Source organism: Balaenoptera physalus, assembly GCF_965194825.1.
Source record: "Balaenoptera physalus genome assembly, chromosome: X".
Taxonomy (NCBI): domain Eukaryota; kingdom Metazoa; phylum Chordata; class Mammalia; order Artiodactyla; family Balaenopteridae; genus Balaenoptera; species Balaenoptera physalus.
The window spans coordinates 131,481,110-131,503,980 of NC_138903.1; the positions used below are offsets into that span (position 1 = coordinate 131,481,110).

At 38.2% G+C, this 22,871-nt stretch overlaps 1 protein-coding gene and 1 long non-coding RNA gene across 4 annotated transcripts in view; both read right to left on the reverse strand.

The window, feature by feature from the left end:
* LOC309651832 overlaps positions 1 to 22,871 on the reverse strand; it is a 437,596-nt gene that overhangs the window by 150,811 nt on the left and 263,914 nt on the right. The window lies entirely within an intron of this gene.
* Positions 19,606 to 22,493, reverse strand: MAGEA10 (MAGE family member A10). Of its 3 annotated transcripts, XM_082444895.1 has the most exons (3): positions 22,244 to 22,493; positions 21,571 to 21,668; positions 19,606 to 21,265 (listed from the first exon to the last, which is right to left on the reverse strand). In XM_082444895.1, the coding sequence occupies exon 3, from the start codon at positions 21,201 to 21,203 to the stop codon at positions 20,124 to 20,126; it is 1,080 nt and encodes a 359-aa protein (XP_082301021.1). In that variant the 5' UTR covers positions 21,204 to 21,265; positions 21,571 to 21,668; positions 22,244 to 22,493; the 3' UTR covers positions 19,606 to 20,123. The 3 variants fall into 3 exon arrangements, with proteins under 3 accessions (XP_082301021.1, XP_082301020.1, XP_082301019.1); XM_082444894.1 differs by having other exon boundaries at positions 19,606 to 21,668; positions 21,818 to 22,493; XM_082444893.1 differs by having other exon boundaries at positions 21,571 to 22,493.

Sequence of the window (22,871 nt, forward strand, 5' to 3'; positions counted from 1 at the left end):
CCTGTCTGGTGGCAAGCCAGCACCTGCGCACACCTCATGAGTGGAGTCTGGGCTTCTCCAGCCTTTCATCTGTTCCAGCAGTTCTTCAAACAGCCAAGGTGGGCTTGTCTCTTCTGCTTAGGGCCCCAGGACTGGGGCACCCAGTCTGTGGCTTGACCCTCTTACTCCCCAGGGCAAGTGTTCATCCATACAATTTCTCTTTTCCTCTTTGTCCACTCCCAGGGCCATGGGTCTCAAACCATTGTTTTCCTTCCCATCCTACTCAATTACGTGGGGATCTTTCTTGTAGTCTTGGTTTTATAGGAAATCTTCTGCCAGTTTCCAGTTAGTTTTCCATGAGAATTGTCCCACGTGTAGATGTATTTTTGATGTGTTTTTTGGGAGATGGTGAGCTCTACCTCCTCTTACTCTGCCATCTTGATCCCCCTCTCTCTAATGTCTTTTTCTGTTAGGGAATCACATCCAGGACACCACGTTATATTTAGTGTCATATCTCTTTAGGATACTTCTCTCTGTGATCGTTTTTCAGACTTTCCTTGTTTTCCATGACCCTGAAAGTTTTAAGGAGTAATGGTTATGTATTTTGTATCATTTCTTCTATTGGTATTTATCTGATGTTTTCCCAGTGGTTAGATTGAGTTATGTATTTTGGGCAGAAGACTGCAGAGGTAAAGTGCCATAGTCAACACATCACATCAATGGTACATATTATCAACATGACATTGATATTGACTTCCATCACCTGATTGAGATAGTGGTTGTCAGATTTCTCCACTATGAAGTTATTCTTGTTTCCTTTCTTCCATAATTTAAAAGGAAGTCACTATGCATAACCTAGACTTAAGGAATGGGGATTTAGGCTCTCTCTCCTTGAGGTCAAAGTATCTACATAAATTATTTGGAATTCTTTGGCAAGGGGTATTTGTTTATTTGTCCCATTTATTTACTTATTCAATCTTTTTTATATCAATATGGACTCATGGAAATTTACTTTATACTTTAGGTGTTAATCCAATACTAATTTTGTTATTCAAATTATTTCAGCTTTGGCCATTGGGAGCTCTTCAGTTGGCTACTTTGTCCCTTTGACTTACCTCTGTCAATGTAGATTTTTTTAAAATCGCTGTCTGGCGCTACAAGATGCTCTGTCTTATCTTGTATATTTCCTGCTTCAGTCCCAGAATCATTTTTCCAAGGAGCCTTGGTTAATTTGCTAGAGAATGTTTTTAGAAACCTAAATCTGACTGCTAGGTGTACTTTTGCTACTGGAGATTCACTTCTTCTAGGTCCTGTCAGCTGCTAGAACATGAAGCATGTTAGTACATGTGTGTACTAACCTGTATATATACATATATCTATAAATACTTAATATATGAAATCATCTGAATCTATTTTCAGCTAAACATGAGTTCAAATTAATGTCTTCAACTATAAATCATTACCACAAGAATCATTCTAGCCTATTCACTTCTATAACCTCCCGTCCAATCAGTGAGAAACTTGGCTCTCCCATCTGTCTTTCATTTACTTAATTGTTAAATTCCAGTATACATGTATAACAGTATTAGAATTTCTAACCTGTACCCCCAGGGGAAACAGCTTTATCAACTAAAGCACAGCACTTATGTGCGGTTTCTTTTGCCTTTACTCTTACAGATTCCACTCATTTCCAAAGTCATTTAGGGCCACGCCTTATCCCCCATCCCCTTCACTAAGATTGTTTTATGCAATTATAAAACAACAAGACTATCTTGTCACAGTATGCATTCCTTCCTGGATCACCCAACCACTTAAATGATTTTTAAAATTTGCATACATTAATATTTACCCTTCGTTCTGCAAACTTCTCTGGGCTTTCACAAATGCATGTCATGTATCTAGCATCAAAGTATTATACAGAATATTTTGACCACCCTAAAAATTGCCTGTGTTTCAGCTAGTCAACTCTCTTTCTATTCCCTAAACCCCCAACAACCACTGATCATTTTACTGCCTCTATAGTTTTGCCTTTTCCAGAATTTCCTATAATGTGGGTCATACATTATTGTGCCGTTTCATACAGGTGTTTTCCACTTAGCAATATGTATGAAAGATACATCCAGGCCTTTTTATAGCTCAGTAGCTAATTTCTTTTTATAGTTAAATAATATTCCAATGAACGTAATATAGTTTGTTCATCTATTTACCTACTGAGGGGCATCTTGGTTTTTTCCAGTTTCTGGCTATTATGAATAAAGTTCGTATACATTCATGTGCATGTTTTTGTGTCAACATAAGTTTTCAGATCAGTTGGGGAAATATTTAGGGGCATAAGTGCTAAGTCATATATATTTAGCTTTGTAAGAGTATGTTAGCTTTTTAGGAAACTGCCAAACTGTCTTCCAAAGTGACTGTACCATTTTGCACTCCCATAAGCAATGAATGAAAATTATGGTTGCTCTGTAACCTTGTAAGCAGAGGTGAAGTGTTGTTCAGATATTTTATTTTTAATTGGGATATATGTATTCTTATTTCTAAGTTTTAAGTGTTCTTTTTAATATCTTGGACACAAGTCCTTTGTCAATGTGTTTTTGAAAATATTTTCTCCCAGCCTGTGGCTTGTATTATGTAGAGAACAAATGTATGGACACCAAGGGGGAAAGAAGGGGTGGGATGAATTGGGAGATTGGGATTGACATATATACACTATTGATACCATGTATAAAATAGATAATTAATGAGGACCTACTGTATAGCACAGGGAACTCTACTCAATGCTCTGTGGTGACCTAAATGAGAAGGAAATCCAAAAAAAGGGGATATATGTATACATATAGCTGATTTACTTTGCTGTACAGTAGAAACTAACACAATATTGTAAAGCAACTATACTCCAATAAAATTTTTTTAAAAAAGAAATGAAATAAAAACAGTTGAGTTAAAAAAAAAGAGAAGTATATTTTCATTTCAATCAAGTTTAACTTAACAGTTTTTTCTGTCACAGATCATGTTTTTGGTATTGAATCTAAAAATTCATTGCCAAAGCAAAGATCACTTCAAGATTTATCATAAAATTACAAGAATGAAGACAGTGTGGTGCTTGTTCGAGTACCATATATATCATCAATGGAGTCCAAAGGATATCACAGAAACAGGCCATACATATGTGGATATATGCTTTATGACAAAAGTAGCCTTGGTGAGCAGTGGGAAATTGTTCATTCAACAAATCTTATTGGGGCAAATGAGAAGCCATATGGAAAAAAAAGAATTTGACCTTTACCTTACAACTCATACAAAAATCAATTCCAATATTGATCATAAGTCTAAATGAGAAAAGCAAATCAATAAAACTTCTGGAAGGTGCTCTATATGAATATTTTTATGGCTGTAGGGTAGATAATAATTAAACAAAAGTAACATAAAGCACTAATAATAAATGAATGATTGATAAATAGGACTACTTTTTAATTAAGAACTTTAAAATTATTTTTAAAAACATTAAAACAATGAAAAGGCAAGCCATACTGCTATGGTCTGAATGTTTGTGTCTCCCAAAATTCATGTGTTGAAATCCTAACCCCCAAAGGTGATAGTAGTTGGGGCCTTTAGGAGGTGATTAGGTCATGAAGGTGGAGCTTTTATGAATGGTATTAGTGCTCTTATAAAAGAGATCCCACAGAACTCCTCAGCCCCTTCCACCATGGGAGGATATAAGAGAAGTGTGTGACCTGGAACAAGGCCGTCACCTGACCATACTGGCACACTGATCTCAGATTCTGAGCCTCCAGAACTGTGATCAATAAATTTCTACTCTCTATGAACCACTCATACTGGGGTATTTTTTTATGGCAGCCCAAAGAGAGTAAGATACAAATTGTGGTAGAAGAAATTTGTAACACATAAAATGAACTAAAGCCTCCCATCTAGATTTATAAATAACTCTTACAAATCAATAATTACAACACAGCATGATATAAAAATGAGCAGGAGACTTGAACAGAAATTTAACAAAAGAAGATATACAAACAGCCAACAAGCACATAAGACAGTGATCAACCTATTTGTTAAACACAGGAATGCAAATTTATATCACCGTAAAGTACTATATAACATACCCACTACAACCACAACATACACACCATGATGGATACAATTTAAATAATTATATAAACCAACTCTTGATAAGAATGTAAAGTGACAGGAATACTCAAACATCACTGGTGGGAGTGTAAATTGCTATAACCACTTGAGAAAACAATAGGTCATTATTCATTATATTTGAAGAAATGATTACAATATATCCCAGCAATTTCTGTGGGACATTTACATGAATTTTCATCGTAGAATTATTCATAATAGCCTGAAATTGGAAGAACTCTAAATGTCCACCATTAGTAAAATGGATTTTTAAGTTATGGATTATTTATAAAATGGAATGCTATATATAGCAATGAGAATGAACAAATGAAAACTAAATCACCAACATGGATGAGTCTCAAAAACATAAGGTTACATTACAGAAAGAAACCATACACAAAAGAGTATATATATACTGTATGATTCCATTTATATAATCTCAAAAATAAGCGAAACTATTTCTCAACAAGAAAAAGGAACAAACTGCTTATACCTGCAACAATATTGCTGAATCACAAAAATTTGTGATTTTTCTTTTTGATGGAAAAGAAGCCAAATACAAAATATTATAAAATGTATTATTCCACCTAAATGAAATTCTACACAAGGAAAAACTAAGCTATAGTACCAAAAAGTAGATAAGTAGCTGCCTGCGTCCAGAGATGGTAGCAGGTTGACTGCAAGGGACAGGAGGAAACTTCTTAGGGTAACAGAAATGTTCTATATCTTGATTATGATAGCAGTTATGAGGGTATATACATTTGTCAAAACTGATTGAACTGTGCACGTAAAATGGATGAATTTTATAAATTTTATTAAACTTTATAAATCTTATTATGAAGTATTTCTTAATAAAATGGACTTTTAAATAAAATAGACGTAACAAATTTATGGTGATAGAAATCAGAATAGAGGTTATTGCCTAGGGTTAGTGGCTGCTGGATGATAAGGGAGACTTCTGGGATATTGATAATATTCTACATCTAGATCTGTGCAGTAACTAAAGGGCTGTGTTCACTTTGTGAAAATGCATCAAATTATACACTTCTTATTTGTGGCTTTATATGTATATTTCAATCAAAAATTTACATTAATTGCCAATGAAAATATTTGCAAGGATGTGAAACAAAATTAATTCTCATAACTGCTGGTACAAATATAAATCATTATAAACACTTTGGAAAACAGTCTGACATTATCTACTAAATATGAATATCTATAAGCAATTAATATCTTAGGCATATACCTAGGAATTATGTGCACATATGTTCACCAAAGTTCATGCACAAGAAAGCTCATAGTAGTATTTTTTAGAATAGCCCCAAGTTGGTAACAACTAGATGCCCATCAACTAACTGTAGGATGGATGAATTATTTGAGGAGTAGTCATATAATGGAATACTGTACACCAATGGAATAAAGAAACTAACAATATGGATGAATCTCACAAATATAATATTGAATGAAAGCAGCCAGACTAAAAAAAGAAGAGTGTATACTTTATGACTTTAAGTATATAAAGGTCAAAAATCTAGGTTGTCCAAATTCTGGCTCTGTTTACAAAGTAGAAAATCACAAGAGAACATTACACCCATTCAAACAATGGGAAGAAGCCAGATATTCTGTAAAATCATAACTTTTCTCAAACCATTGCAAGGCAGTCAAGACAATTAACTTCTAAAGGATGACAATTCCTTTCAAAGAGAGACAGGACAGTCAAGAGGAGGAGACTAAAGAGGCATTACAACTGAATGTAATGCAGTATCCTGAATGGGATCCTGGAACAGAAAAAGGAAATTAGGTAAAAACTATGAAAATGTTGGTTTATTATTTGTGATAAATATATTATAATATAAAATGTTAAAAATAAAGGAAAATAGGTTCTGAGTATATGGGAACTCTCTGTACTATCTTCACAACATTTCTGTGAAATGAAAACTTTTCTTTAAAAAAAAAAGTTAATTTAAAACATTAAATGTTAGCAAGAAGATTGAGAAAGGGAATCAGAATTCAAAGTAAGATCAATATGGTTATGAGTTTCTTGTGCTATTTTTTCCTCCTGTATCTCCAAGTCTGGACTCAAATGCAGCCCAAATAAAATAACCACACGTGAGGTGAGGTCAGAAAGAGCTCTAAGAACATGTCTCTATTTCTGGTCCATGGAATAAGAATTAGGGCCCCTATGGGATACAGAGAGTTGTCCAAATCCCCTTATCTTTCTGCTGGCCCTGCACCTAGGCAATTGCCAGTCTTGAAGCTATAACTCAGTAGTGGCAGCATCAGCAAAAGCTGCAAAGGCATCTAAAACTGGAGAGGAAAATCCTTCTCTCTGACAAGAGAACTTTGGTATAGAATACATGAGGGGAATCCCCTCTCATATATTCTATGGAGAGATATTTTTCCCTCTCCATACTCCTGCCACTTGGCCATCAAGGCAGATCCATTCAAGGAAAGTGTACAGTAGAGTGGCTAGACTAAGACCCACTTTTTGGCTAAAGGACCAGAAGGAGGTCCCCTGTGTAATAGAGAGTATGATGAAGATTGCTGGGAGAAGGAAATGTGCAGAAGGGATACCATTGATTTGTGTATCAAGCACTGGGCTCAACCAAGTACTGGGCTCAACCTGAGATGCTTATGCAGGAATCTTACAAAAAACAAGATACTAAAGACTTGGAGAACTGCAATAGTGGTAGACCATTGCCCAGGTCTTAGTCATGGTCATGGGTGGTCACAAAAACTGTGAATCCCAATATCACTGCCTGTACATATGGAACATTCACCAACACATATCCTAAGTTATAAAACAAATAAGAAATTATGAAAAATACAAATCATCCAGAGTATATTCTCTGAATATAATGTAATCAAACTAGAAATTAAACAATAAAAAAGGGACAAAAGGAAAATCTCAAACCATTTGGGAGTTAAATAGTACCTTCTTTTTTTTTTTTTTTTAATTTTATTTATGGCTGTGTTGGGTCTTCGTTTCTCTGCGAGGGCTTTCTCTAGTTGCGGCAAGCGGGGGCCACTCTTCATCGCGGTGCGCGGGCCTCTCACTATCACGGCCTCTCTTGTTGCGGAGCACAGGCTCCAGACACGCAGGCTCAGTAGTTGTGGCTCACGGGCCTAGTTGCTCCGCGGCATGTGGGATCTTCCCAGACCAGGGCTCGAACCCGTGTCCCCTGCATTGGCAGGCAGATTCTCAACCACTGCACCACCAGGGAAGCCCAAATAGTACCTTCTTAAACAATCCTCTCAAACAATGGGTCAAAGAGAATGCCTCAAGGAAATAAAAACTGGACTGAACTGAATTAAAATAAAAATGCAACTAATTAGAAGTAGGGAGATACAACTAAAGTAGTGTTTCAAGGGAAAATTCTAGCATTTAATATTTAGACTAAAAAAGAAAAAAAGGTCTCAGTGCAATAGTCTAAGCTTCTACCTTAATTAACTGGAAAAAAAGAAAAAAAGTAACAAATCAGAAAGAAAATGAATTTAAAAATAACAACAGAAATAAATGAAATTGAAATGAGAAAACAAAGAGAGAAAATCAAGGACACCAAAGATAATTTTTGGAAAAATTTTAAAAATTTGATAAAACTATAGACAAGTGAAGTAAAGAAGAATGACCCAATAATATCAGAAATTAAGCAAGGGATATCATTACAGATATGGCAGAAATAAGAAGGAAAACAAGAAACAAGGAGAACAAATGTATTTACATAAATTCAAGAACTTAGATAAAATTGAACAATTTCTCAAAAATCAGAAACTACCAAAGCACCCCAAATAAAATGAATAATCAGAATAGAACTAAAACTACCAAAGAAATTGATGCCATAGTAAACTTGTTTGAAATAGAAATCTGTAGACTCAGATGGTTTAACTGGAGATTGCTCCCAAATATTTAAAAAAGAATTAACATCATTTCTAAAAAATCTCTTCAAGAAAATAGAAGCAGAAGGAACATTTCCCAACTCATTTTATAAGGTTAGTATTACCTTTAATATGAAAACTGTGTGACAACAGTACTAAAAAAGAAAACTATAGGTCAATACAGTTCGTGAACATAAGATGCAATAATTTCCAACAAAATATTAGCAAATACATTCTAGTAATGTATGAAAAGAATAATATATCGTGACCAAGCTGAGTTTATCTGAGGAATGCAAGGCTGGTTCAATATTTCACAATCAATGAAATACCACTATTAACAGACTAATTTTATGATCATCTCAATTGAAGGAAAAAAGCATCTGACAGAATGCAACTTGCTTTGTGAGTAAAAAGATCTCAGAAAACAAGAAATAGATAGGAACTTAATATGATACAGTACATATACAAAATCTACAGCTAATATCAATGTTTATAGGGAAAGACTGAATGCCTTCTAAGATCAAGAAATAGGCAAGGATGTCCACTCTTCCCACTTATATTGAAGACTTTAGTAGAATTCTTACCATTAGAATGAAAATAGAAAATAAATAACAAGCAAACAGAGTGGAAGGAAACATATAGCACTGTCCCTATTCTCAGAGACATAATTGTCTACCAATAAAATCCCAAGGAAACTATAAAAAAAATCTTAGAACTAATAAATGAGTTTATCAAGGTTGCAGGATACAAAGTCAATGCACAAAAACTAATCATTTTCCATATAATGACAAAATATGAAAAAAAATATTTTTAAATACCATTTCAATAGCTCCCCCAAAAGACTTAAATATTAAGCAAACAAAACATATATAAAACCTATATTTTGAAAACTACTAAATGCTGATAAAAGAAACTGAAGAACACCTAAATAAAGAGACATACTTTGTTCATGGACTTGAAGACTCAACATAATAAAGAGCTCAACTTTCACCAAATTGATATATAGATTCAAAGCAGTGCCAATCAAAATCTCAGCAGTATGGACTGGAAGAATCAAAATTGTGAAAATGACAATACTACCCAAAGCAATCTACAGATTCAATGTAATCCCTATCAAACTACCAATGGCATTTTTCAAAGAACTAGAACAAAAAATTTCACAATTTGTATGGAAACACAAAAGACCCCAAATAACTAAAGAAATCTTGAAAAAGAAAAACGGAGCGGGAGGAATCAGGCTCCCTGACTTCATATTATACTACAAAGCTACAGTAATCAAGACAGTATGGTACTGGCACAAAAACAGAAATATAGATCAATGGAACACGATAGAAAGCCCAGAGATAAACCCACGCACATATGCTCACCTTATTTTTGATAAAGGAGGCAAGAATATACAATGGAGAAAAGACAGCCTCTTCAATACGTTATGCTGGGAGAACTGGACAGCTACATGTAAAAGAATGAAATGAGAACACTCCCTAACACTATACACAAAAATAAACTCAAAATGGATTACAGACTTAAATGTAAGGTCAGACACTATAAAACTCTTAGAGGAAAACATAGGCAGAACACTCTATGACATAAATCACAGCAAGATCCTTTTTGACCCACCTCCGAGAGAAATATAAATAAAAACAAAAATAAACAAATGGGACCTAATGAAACTTAAAAACTTCTGCACAGCAAAGGAAACCAAAAAGAAGGCGAAAAGACAACCCTCAGAATGGGAGAATATATTTGCAAATGAAGCAACTGACAAAGGATTCATCTCCAAAATTTACAAGCAGCTCATGCAGCTCAATATCAAAAAAACAAACAACCCAATTCAAAAATGGGCAGAAGACCTAAATAGATATTTCTCCAAAGAAGGTATACAGATTGCCAACAAACACATGAAAGAATGCTCAACATCATTAATCATTAGAGAAATGCAAATCAAAACTACAATGAAGTATCACCTCACACCAGTCAGGATGGTCATCATCAAAAAATCTATAAACAATAAATGCTGGAGAGGGTGTGGAGAAAAGGGAACCCTCCTGCACTGTTAGTGGGAATGTAAATGATACAGCCACTATGGAGAACAGTATGGAGGTTCCTTAAAAAACTAAAAATAGAACTACCATATGACCCAGCAATCCCACTACTGGGCATATACCCTGAGAAAACCATAATTCAAAAAGAGTCATGTACCACAATGTTCATTGCAGCTCTATTTACAATAGCCAGGACATGGAAGCAGCCTAAGTGTCCACTGAGAGATGAATGGATAAAGAAGATGTGGCACATATATACAATGGAATATTACTCAGCCATAAAAAAGAAACAAAATTGAGTTATTTGTAGTGAGGTAAATGGACCTAGAGTCTGTCATACAGAGTGAAGTAAGTCAGGAAGAGAAAAACAACTACTGTATGCTAACATATATATGGAATCTAAAAAAAAAAAAAAGGTACTGAAGAACCTAGGGGCAGGACAGGAAATGGACTTGAGGACACAGGGAGGGGGAAGGGTAAGCTGGGATGAAGTGAGAGAGTGGCATGGACTAATATATGCTACCAAATGTAAAATAGTCAGCTAGTGGGAAGCAGCCACATAGCACAGGGAGATCAGCTCAGTGCTGTGTGACCACCTAGAGGGGTGGGATAGGGAGGGTGGGAGGGAGATGCAAGAGGGGGGAGGTATGGGGATATGTGTATATGTATAGCTGATTCACTTGTTATAAAGCAGAAACTAACACACCATTGTAAAGCAATTATACTCCAATAAAAATGTTTAAAAACTAATCTCAGCAGTAATTCTTGCTGGTATAGACAAGAGGATTCAAAAATTTTATGTAAGGGCAAAGGAACTAGAATAGCTAAAGAAATTTTGAAAATGTAGAATAATGTTGGAAGAATCACATTCAAATCAGTCTAGCTGATTTTAAAATTTCCTATAAGGCTATAGTCATAAGTGCAATGTGATATTGGCTAAGAAATAGACACATAGATCAAGGGAACTAAATAGAGAGTCCAGAATAGACCAACACAAATATGAACTATGGAGACTTTATAAAAGATTAAAACAATTTAATTGAGAAATTTGGTCTTTTCAATAATTTGTATTGGAACAATTAGACGACCTTATGTTAAAAATGAATATCTAAACCTCATAATTTACACAAATATGTAATAAATCTAATGGGTAAATGAAAAATATAAAACTTAAAAAAAAAAAAACAAAGGAGAAAATCTTCACAACCTGAAGTTAGGCAAAGAGGTCTTAAACGCAACACCCAAAGCATGATTCATAAAATTTTAAAAATGATAAATTGGATTTCTTCAAAATTAAAAACTTTTTTTCTGAGAAACACAGAATGAAAAGTCAAGCTGGAAGTATTTGCAAATTATATATCCAATAAAAGACTCATATCCAGAAAATATAAACAGCCTTCAAAACTCAAATATTAGAAAATAAACAACCCAATTTAGAAAATGGGCAAATGATGCCAGTAGACGCATCACCAAAGTGGAAATATGGATGGAAAATAAGCACATGAAAAGTTGTTCTATATCATTAGCAATAAGAGAAATGAAAACTAAAACCGTGATGAGATATCATAACACATATTTGAGAAAGACTAAAATTTTTTAAAATGATATTACTAAGTGCTACCAAGGATGAAGAACAACTTGAACTCTCATACACAGTGGTAGGAATATAAAATGACACAGCTCTGTGGAAAATGATTTGGTAATTTTTTAATAAGGATACACTTACCATATGACTCAGTAAAGCCACTCCAGGGAGAAATAAAAACTTATGTTCATACAAAAACCTACATATGAATGTTTATAAGAGCTCCATTCATATTTGCCCAAATCTAGAAACAACCCCAGTGTGCTTCCATAGGTGAATGGATAAACAAACTGTGGTGCATCCATATAATGGACTACCACTGAGCAGTAAAAAGGAATGAACTATTGATACACACAACTTGAAGGAGCCTCAAAGGAATTTTCCTGAGTGAAAGTGCCTCAGAAAGTTACATACTCTGTTCTTCCATTTATATGAGATTTATGAAAACACAGAAGTACAGTAATGGAGGACAGTTGAGTGGTTGTCAAAGTTAGATGTGGGAGGAGGGTAAGACTATAAAGGAACAGCATAAGGGAGTTTGTGTGTGTGTGTGTGTGTGTGTGTGTGTGTGTGTGTGTGTGTTTGAGGGCAGTTATGGAACTATTTTGAATCCTGATTGTAGTGTGGTTACATGAATCTATACAGGAGCTTTAACTGTACACTGAAATAAGATAATTTTACTGTTTAATAATTTTTAAATATTAAAATAAGAAATTAAAAACCTGGCGTGACTACATCAATATCAGAATAAATTGATTTCATTAGAAGAAAAAATTATCATGGATAAACTGGAACATTACATAACATTACATAAGAATTCATCAAGAAGACATAACAAACCTAAATGTGTATGCACCTAAAAGCAGAGCTTCAAAATACATGAAATAAAAACTGATAGAACTAAAAGGACAAATAGTCAAATCTACAATTGTATTTGGAGACTGTGACACTCATCTATGAGTAAATGTTAGAAAAAGTGGACAGAAAATATGCAAGGATATTGAAGGACTCAAATAGCACTATCAACCAACTTCATCTAATTGGCATTTGGAGAACACTTCACACAACAACAGAAGAATATATATTATTTTCAGGTACACATGGAATATTCACCAAGATAGACCATAAAACAACCTTTAACAAATGTAAAAGAATTTATATCATGCAAAGTATATTCTCTACTCATAATGGAATTACAGAATACAACAAGGGATATCTGCAAATTCTCCAAACATTTGGAGATTAAACACATTTTGCCTAGCTCATGTTTCACAATAAATTCTTGAGGGAAATTAGAAAATATTTTGAAGGGAATTAAAATAAAACTACAACATATTAGAGATTGTGGGGCTCAGCTGATGCAGTATGTAGAGAGAAATTTATGTCATTAAATGCTTAAATTAGAAAGCAAGACAGCTCAACTCAATAATCTAAGTTTCCACTGTAGGAAACTATAAAAAGAAAAGTAAATTAAACCCTAGGCAACAGAAGGGTGGGAACTATATAGGTAAAAGCAGAAATCAGTGAAATTGACATTAGGAAAATAGTAATTAATATCAATGGTCACAAAAGCTGTTTCTTTGAAAAGATCAGAGAAACTGAAATACCCAGTGATATTTAAAAAGTTGTTGAGAAGCAATGGCTTTGGACACTGTTAAAGTATAAGGAACTGTAGATATAGACTAAGGGATATATGTTACATGAGTTTTCAGAAAGCGTAAAAATGACAGAACACATATTCTAAATCATAAATAAATGTCTTGTAATGTAGTAGTAATGTGTAATTGTTTAAAAGTTTGGAATAATGAGCAAATCATGTAGATCTACAGCAAATGCATGTAAAGGGACAAGGTGATAATGTGCAAAAATAAGGAATAGTTACTGTTTTGCAAGGAGAAAATTCTGGTTATATATAAAACAAAGTTGGTTTAAAAAAGTGTTGGTAAAGATACTGGTATTTATTATTTCTATTTTATTCTTTTTTGGAGAATGTGAACCTATATTTTTAAAAGGAAAAATAAAAATATTATAAGATTGTGCCATTGCAAATAAATTATGTGCACATTTTTTGTAACTGAAAATCTGCAGAAACATCTTTGGAACAAAATCGTTTGGTAAAAAACAGGGATTAATGAGTTTTCAAAAAGAACAAAGGAAAAATGATACAGTGGTAAGAAAATTCCTGAGGCACAAGAATATGGAATCATATCAATATTAGAGAAACCATTCATGGCTTTATTAGGACAGTGTGTGAATGACAGTGTTAAAATGGAGAAATTGTCAATGCACAAAGGAAGTATGAAAGATATAGGTAACAACCAAGCGTGTATTATCTACGGCAGAGAAGTTTTAATAAAAATTAAAAATCACAGTTCTTTTTACATGGTGTTCAGTTTCTGAAAGACAAGCACGTATTAACTTAGAAGCTCTGTGCTGAATAATAGTCCATTAAAGAAAATGTGAGTCGTTGTTATGAAAATATTACTTCATAGTTAGGAAAATCAATGTTTTTAAAAAGTGCACTTTCTCTCATGATTCAGAATTAATGGCATTCATGACTGAAAAACATATTTTAAATAACAATTTATTATGAGGTGTTACAAGAGAATATAAACAAGTTTTGACAAGGGACATATAAACAACACTCAAAATAATGACAGTAGTCATGATAATTCCTCCTGCCAGTATTGCCTACATACAATCCTTCCTATAAATATTAGATCCAATATCATGTCATTGGGAATAAGACTTAAATATAATTTCCCCTTTTAAAGTTTGTTATTAGTTTTTCTGAAAGGATGGTTTTAAAGATATGATCGATTCTTATCTGTGAGGGATTGTATTTGAAACACTGAGAGAAGTTGGATGACAACTCATAGCCTACTAATTGGATTTCACAGTTTTTTTTTTAATTTACAGTTACATAATCAGTAAGAATACCAGGGGCTGAATAGAATCCATCAGGAAGTTAATCAATATTACAAACAAAACATCTAGATAATGGGTGTTTATTTTTGGTAATCTAATTCATATTTTTAAATATATAAAGTATTTTGTTATTATAATGGTAATTCTTATGTGCCTTAGATGGCTTAGACATATTAAAGCACAAATAAGAGAATTTAAAAATCACTTATATTTCTACTAGCAAAAGAAAAATATTGTTGCTATTTCACTGTATATACTTAGTTTTTTGTACATATGTCTATATTAACATATATATGTGTACCACAGCATTTCAATTTGGTTTTAAATTGAATAGGTTGAAATACTGGGACACTGTCATATGTAGAAAATTTAGGTTATATATTTGGATTATAGGACTTCTGATTCTAGCCATGATGGAGTAAAAGGGACCAAATTTACACACCTACCTCAAACAACTAAAAAAAAAAAACAGACAACACACATGAAACAATGATTTTCAGTTTATTGGACATCAGGCAAAGAACAGTGTTCTCTAAGAGATGAAAAACAAGTGAGGTGAGCCCTAAGATTGTTCAAGCTTACTGCCCAGAGAAAGATTGTAGGCCACAGTGTATAATGGAGAGCCTGGACATCTTCTTGAGTTGAGGAGATGGAGCTGGGAGTCTAGGGGATGCTAGGTGGCAAGAGCTTGCAGGACAAAATTCCAGAGAGGAGAGAGCTCCACAGAGAGAAATCTCCAGAGATCATGCAGATCTGGGAATTATTCCTGTTCCCATTAGTCAGAGTGGAAAACCTCCTAGTTCACCGGGCTCAGTTAGAATACACAGAGTGGTTTTGCCTTAAAAGAGAGGAACTATTAGCCATAATCTAAGCACTGTTTTTATCTCACTTAACAAAGTTTAAAAGTAAGACCCAAAAGGACCAGTAACTTGTTTCCAAGTAACTTAATTGTGTCCCTGAAAAAAGCTTAAGAATATTTATTTATAGAAACACAAAAATATCTAGCATTTAAGAAAGTAAAATTCACAATGTCTGACATCCAGTCAAAATTGCCAGCCGGGACTTCCCTGGTGGTCCAGTGGTTAAGACTTTGCCCTCTAATGCAGGGGGTGTGGGTTTGATCCCTGGTCAGGGAACTAGATCCCACATGCCTCAGGGCCAAAAAACCAAAACATAAAACAGAAGCAATATTATAACAAATTCAATAAAGACTTTAAAAATGGTCCACATCAAAAAAAAAATCTTAAAAACAAAAACAGAAAACAAAATTGCCAGCCATTCAAAGAAGCAGGAAAGTAGGAACAGTAATGAGTAGAAAAATAAATAAAACTGACCCAGAAATAAGGCAGATGATAGAGTTAGTAGACAAGGACTTTAAAACAGTGTTATATATAACTGTGTTCCATATGTTCAAATGATAAGACAAAATTTTAAACATGCTAAATAGGGACATGAAAGACATAAAAAAGAGCCTAAATAAATTTTGAGATATGAAGGCTACAATGTCTGAATTGAAAAGATATACTGGTTTGGACTAATGGCACATGTGACATGTAAGAAAAAAAGATTAGTGAACTTGAGGATATAGCAATAAAACTTTCCAGAAAAAACACACCCTGAGAAAACAACACTGAAAACAATGAATAGAGCATTAGCAAGTTGTGAGACAACTTCTAGTGACCTATGCACATATATTTGGAAACCCCAAAGGGGAGGAAAAATGGGAGATAGAAAAAATATTTGAATGACAAATCTCTAAACTGGATAAAAACTATAAACCCACAGATTCAAAAAGCAAAAGAATGCCAAGAACAAGAAATATGGAAAACAAGACTATACCAAGGCCCACAATATTCAAGTTACTTAAAATCAGTGATGAAGAGAAAATCTTAAAAGCACCAAGAGAAAAGAAGGCACTTTACTACAGAGGAACAAACATAAGGATAAGAGTAGATTTCTTGTCAAAAACAATGATTGGGTTGTTTGGTTTTGTTGTTGTTGTTGTTGTTGAGTTGTATGAGTTGTTTGTGTATTTTGGAAATTAAGCCCTTGTTGGTCGCATCATCTGCAAATATTTTCTCCCAGTCTGTAGGTTACCTTTTTGTTTTGTTTATGGTTTCCTTTGTTGTACAAAAGCTTGTAAGTTTGATTATGTCTCATTTGTTTATTTTTGCTTTTATTTTTATTGCCTTGGGAGACTGAGCTAAGAAAACATTGGTACGATTTATGTAAGAGAATGTTTTGCCTATGTTCTCTTCTAGGAGTTTTATGGCGTCATGTCTTATATTCAAGTCTTTAAGCTACTTTGAGTTTACTTTTGCTTATGGTGTGAGGGTGTGTTCTAACTTCATTTATTTACCTGCAGCTGTCCGACTTTCCCAACGCCACTTGCTGAAGAGACTGTCTTTTCCCCATTGTATATTCTTGCCTCCTTTGTCAACAATTAATTGACGGTAGGTGTGTGGGTTTATTTCTGGGCTCTCTATTCTTTTTTCCATTGATCTGTATGCCTGTTTTTGTGCCAATACCATGCTGTTTTGATTACTGTAGCTTTGTAGTATTGTCTGAAGTCTGGGAGGTCTATGTCTCCTGCTTTGTCTCCTGCTTTGTTCTTTTACCTCAGGATTGCTTTGGCAATTCTTGGTCTTTTATGGTTCCATATAAATTTTAGGATTATTTGTTTTAGTTCTTTGAAAAATGTCATGGGTAATTTGATAAGAATCACATTAAATCTGTAGATTGCTTTGGGTAGTATGGCCATTTTAACAATATTAATTCTTGAGGGAGGCTTTGGGTTTTGACCTCCTAGGTAAGCTCATTAATCTGTGCCATGTGTTCATGGCCAGTTTCAAATAAGATGCTCCATTAAAATCCTGCTGCAAATATCAGGGTGGTTTCTAACTTCAGGGTTATATCCAAGAACTGATCAATTACATGCCAAGTTAGACTCTACTCATAAACTCATTTAGAAAGCAGAGAGTTTGTTGAAGATACCTGGGTGGGGGGCAGAGGTAATGCCAGATGTCTAAACATCACTGTCCAATGTGAACACTTATGCCAAAGGGACACTGTAAGTGGGCAGTGGGTTGAGACAGCCTGGGTACTTCTGCCAGGAGTAGAAATGCTTTATGTCAGGGGGAGGGCAAGAGATATGGGCTGTTTCGTTGGGAGTGGGCACAGATTTCAGAAGAGGTAGCAGTGATGAGCTGGTAAGTCAGTCAGCTTCCAGACTTGGACTGGAGGGCACATAGGGGAAGATCAGGGGATGGGTGCCGTCATGTGGGAAGGTGCTGGGACTAGACAGACATCTGGCACCTCAGCTCTCAGGGGACCCTGGAACTCAGGCAGGAGGACCCTATGTTAATAAAGCCCACAAACAATACCCAAATCCTGTTTGATTGACTTTGTCACCTTCCTTCTTTAGGACTGCTTTTAGTACCTTGGGCATAGGGTCCTTCTTTTGGTCACCTGAGAGAATTTATGGAGTACTGATAAGAGAAATGATTTGGAGTCAGAAGGTTGGTATCAGGCTGGGGTTGAGTGGGAAAAGCACAGGCTCCAGACGAATTTAGACTAGGGATCCAGTCCCTGCCCTGTCACTTATTAACCATGTAATCATGGGAAAATTACCAAGCCCTATGGCCTCAGGTTTTTCATCTGTGAAGCAAGTGGGTTTGATGAGCCCTGTCTTGTAGGACTGCTGGAATGTATGTAATGTCTGTAAAGCACCTCACACAGTGCCTGGTTCAATCTTTAATGATTAGCTGTTATGGTAGTTGCCCCATATCCGCCATTTTGCTTTCTGCAGTTTCAGTTACCTGAGATCAACCAGGGTCTGAAAATATTAAATACAAAATTCGAGAAATAAACAATTCATAAGTTTTAAATCATGCCGTCCCACTCCATCCTGTCCAGGACATGAATCATCCCTTTGTTCAGAATATCCACACTATATATGCTACTCACCCATTAGTATAGGAAAAAAACGTAGTATATGTGAAGTTCAGTACTCTCCACAGTGTCAGGCACCCACAGGGGGTCTTGGAACATAATCCCTGGCAGATAAGGGGGGACTACTGTATTTCTATTATTAATTTGACCCCAGGCCCTCCTACCCTCTACTCCAGAAGTTGTTGCTGTTGTCATCCAGTACATCTTAGAGAATACTCAATGCAATAGGACATGTAATACCAAAATCAGCCAACCATGCTTGCTGCTTTGTAAATAAAACTCAGTAAATTTTCCTTCTTAGAGGATATATTTTTAAATTTAGGTGTAGGGAAGTCTTCCCCAGCTGGATGCAACTCAAAGCTCCTAGAATTTGAGCCAAAGACCAACTCTGTCCCTACCTCCCAGCTGCTCTTCCATCCAAATCGCTATTTTCATTAATCCCCCCCAAATCTATACATGGCTCAGAACTGGCCAAATTACATTAAAGGTAATCTAATTAAAATGTCTTCTAACAGAGTCATCACTGGCTCTCCCAGGCCAGGGAAAAGGGTGCCTGCACAGTGACTTCTGGGCATCATTCAAAAGATATTCACCCTTATTTCTCAGGAAACCCTTGCAGATGATATTTATAAAACAGCTATGTCTTGTGTTCAACTGCACTGGGACAAGAGTACAGGACAAATTCCTTACTTGCCCCAGGAAGTGATTTCTCTCTGGTGATTTCTCTCTGCCAAGAGCAGTTTTTCTATCTAGGTTTTTCTCTCACTCCTAAGATATACCGTCTGGGAGTCTGGCCACTGCCACCACCCAGCATCATTACCGTCACCTCCCACAGAAGGAACCCCTGCTTCCCAAAGCCCCAAACTGCCCTGGTTTGGTGCGCTTACACTTGAGTGCTTGCTCCTGGAGCCCCACTGCCTTGTCCCATTTTCCCTTGTTCTGTGGGACTTAGGGGACATCTCTACATCTTCCTCATGTGACTGTGGCTCCTAGACCATCACTCTAGGTGTGGGTGTGTCCTGCTTTTCTTAGTGTCCCCACTACTAACACAGGGCCTTCCGGAGAGCAGAGGCTCCATGAAGGTCTGTGGAATAAATGAGCCAGTGAGCAGAGATTTCATTTATTACTATTTAATTTCTTCTACATTCTTGAATAAGCTAAGAAAATCCAAGTACATATCTTAATTTTACAGAATACACTAAAAATGATGAGAATTAAAAAATAAACCACTTAATTTTTTTCTCTATTTTACTAAGCTTTTTCACATTTCCAAGGAAATTCCTATTCTAATGCCATCTTACCTTGTTACAGACTACAAATAAAATGGAAGGTTTCCCAATTCATTTTACAAAATAGCAAAACTCTCCTAAACTGGACAGAAAACAATAAATGTGTGACCAATGTCATTCATAAACTTAGATTCTGAGGCTAGCAGACTTTCTAGTTAAGCAACAACATTTCAAAATACCAAAAATAAAGGAAGATAAAGTTCTAAGTCACCCAATGGAACAGAAACAGAAAGATGTTATTCACTATGATTCCCTCATCCCAAGTCTGGCCCTCTACTACTTAGATCATTGACTGCCCTCTTAAAACACAAAGTGAAGAATCTGCCTTAGACTTCACTCAGGGCAGAACAAGCTGCTGGACATGGCACTAGAACTTGCACTGGCCATGGAAGTAGTATTATCTGTGGTGGCAAATCTAGACTGGGCTCTCTCTTCCTGATCTCTCAAAGCCTCTTCATACCACAGAGGGAAGGATCTAGGGTCACTTCCATTGACCTTGGCCAAAAACTCCAGGAGACTCATCTTGCTGGTCTCCGCGTGGGCCCGGGGACCCCAAAGAAACTCATAGCATGCAGGATCACTGTTGGGCACCTGTCGGTACTCCAGGTACTGCTCCTGCACCCATACTTTGGTAATGAGCTCCCTGGGCTCCCCGTAGATAACGTGCTCCCTCCCGGCACACACCCCCATCATATTCAGCGATTCCCACACCTCCTCCTCAGGGACACAGTTGTCATTCATAAAGATTATACTCAGGATAAATATCAGAAGGCCGGTCTTGGGCATGCTCTGCCCATCGCTCAGCATCACATCATAGGTGAGGCCCAGGGTGGTGACCAGGACATAAGAATGGTCGCTGGGGTCCAATTCCTTCACATCAATACCAAAGACCAGCTGCATGCACTCCAAGGCTTCACTGAAGATCACAGGGAAGTGTTCCTTGTAATCTTTGATGATGATATTCAGCATTTCTGCCTCTGTGATCGTCTCCTTGGTGTAATACTTGAGGAGCAGAAACTCCACCAGATCACCCACCTTGTCATCAATCGCATTTCTGAGAAAGGACTCAGCATCTGGCAGGGCCTGCGAGGTGCTCGGACCCTCTTCTTTTGGGCTGCTAGAGCCATCGTCGGATTGGCTCAATGGAGTAGAGACAACAGCAGTGGGGGATGGGGAGGGGAAATCACTCGAAGGGCTCTGTGAAGGACTCAGGGTCTCAAGAAGAGCATAAGGCTCCTCTGGGGAGCTCGAGATCAGAGGACTGTGAAAGGGAGAGGAGGAGAAGGAGGAGGGAAAAGAGGAGGAGCAGGTGGAGGAGGATGAGGAAGAATCCTCTTGCACAGCCATGGGAACACTTTGGGCCTCATGGCCTTCCTCAAGCATGTAGCGCCGTCGCTTTGGAGCACGAGGCATGATGACTGGTGTCTGGAAGCCGACTGCAGTGTGGGCAGGGGTGACAGGTGGGGACCAAGGACCTGGGGAAGAGAGGGAGTGTGAGCGGCCTCGGCGGAGAAACGCACCCTGGGCAGCTCTGACAAAGGCCACTTACAGGGCTCGCCTGGAGGGGTGCCCTCGGGCCTCACAGGGGCGCTCCTCCTGGGCGGCCTGTCCCCTGCCAACCTGAAGAAGGAAGCGAGGTGGCTCCTCAGGGTGCAGCCAGCGCAGCCCCAGGTACCGACCGGGGCTGAGAGGGCTGTGGGGAGGTGCGGTGACTTGGGCCTTGTGGGGTCCCCTCTGTTCTGGGAGGGGGAGCCCCTGGGTGCACACTCAGGGCGCGCACCTCACCTTGACTCCTGGCGCTGCCTGGGCCTCCTCTGCTCTGTGGCCTGAGGACACGTGCCTCAGACCTGGGCCTTCGCCTCCCGGTTCCTGGAGCCCCTGTAAGAGGAATGGAGGGCGCACCTCGGGTGTAGATTGTGGCACAGCCCTGGGCCCCTCGATGCTGGCAGGAGGGGTGGGCCGGACTCTGTGGGTCCCCCTTTGTTCCGGGGATTGGGCTCCCCTCAGTCCTCTCTCGAGGTCCACACCTTGACCCCGGCAGATCCTGGGACTCCTCCCTCTGCTGACCTGATGTTTCCCCTCAGACCAAGGTCTTCGCATCCCAAGACGCCTCCATCCCCAACCACGTGGCAGAGGTGAGAGCCTGCAACGTCAAGTCAGCCCTGCCCGGGACCTCCCAGGGCTGACAGCATGGGCGAGCTCCTCTGAGGTCCCCTCTGTTCTGGGGCCCAGGGTCCCCTCTGTCTTCCCTCAGGGTCCTCACCTTGACGCCCGGCAGGACCTGGGATCCCCCCCTCTGCCCACCTGAGGCCCTGCCCCTTACCCCAAGTCCCCACTCTCTCTGGGACCCGGATGTCAGGAAATGCTACTTGTGGTCATCCCGCCCCAGGGCCTCACAGGGCCCCCTCTGATTGGAGTCCAGGGTCCCCTCAATCCTCCCACAGGGTCCTCACCTCGACTCCCGGCAGGACCTGGGATCGTCCGTTTGCCCACCTGAGGCCCCGCCCCTTCCACCAAGTCCCCAGTCTCTTGGAGACCCGGATGCGGAAATCAGGACCTGCTCCCCGGTGCCCATCCCGCCCGGGTCCTCCCAGGGCCGACTGAGAGGCAGGAGTCTGTGGGGTTTCCTCAGATTGGGGTCCAGGGTCCCCTCAGTCCTCCCTCAGAGCCCTCACCTTGACTCCTCGCAGGACCTGGGATTCTCTCCTGTGCCCGCCTGAGACCCCACCCCTTACGCCCCCTCCCCAGCCTCTCTGAGACCCCGCCCCTTACACCCCCTCCCCAGCGACTCTGAGACCCGGATGTCAGGAAGTGCTGCACGTGCTCATCCCGCCCTACGGCCTCCAACGGCCAAGTCTGTTCTGGGGTCCATGTTCCCCTCAGTCCTCCTTCAGTGCTCTCACCTTGACTCCTCGCGGGACCTGGGATTCTCTCCTGTGCCCACCAGACACCCCGGCCCTTACACACCCTCCCCAGCCTCTCTGAGTCCCCGCCCCTTACACCCCCGCCCCAGCGTCTCTGAGACCCGGATGTCAGGAAGTGCTGCCCGTGCTCATCCCGCCCTATGGCCTCCCAGGGCTC

What these genes read in the sequence shown, in the direction of transcription:
- MAGEA10 (XM_082444895.1), bottom strand. Translation starts at nt 21,203, where the DNA reads ATGCCTCGTGCTCCAAAGCGACGGCGCTACATGCTTGAGGAAGGCCAT.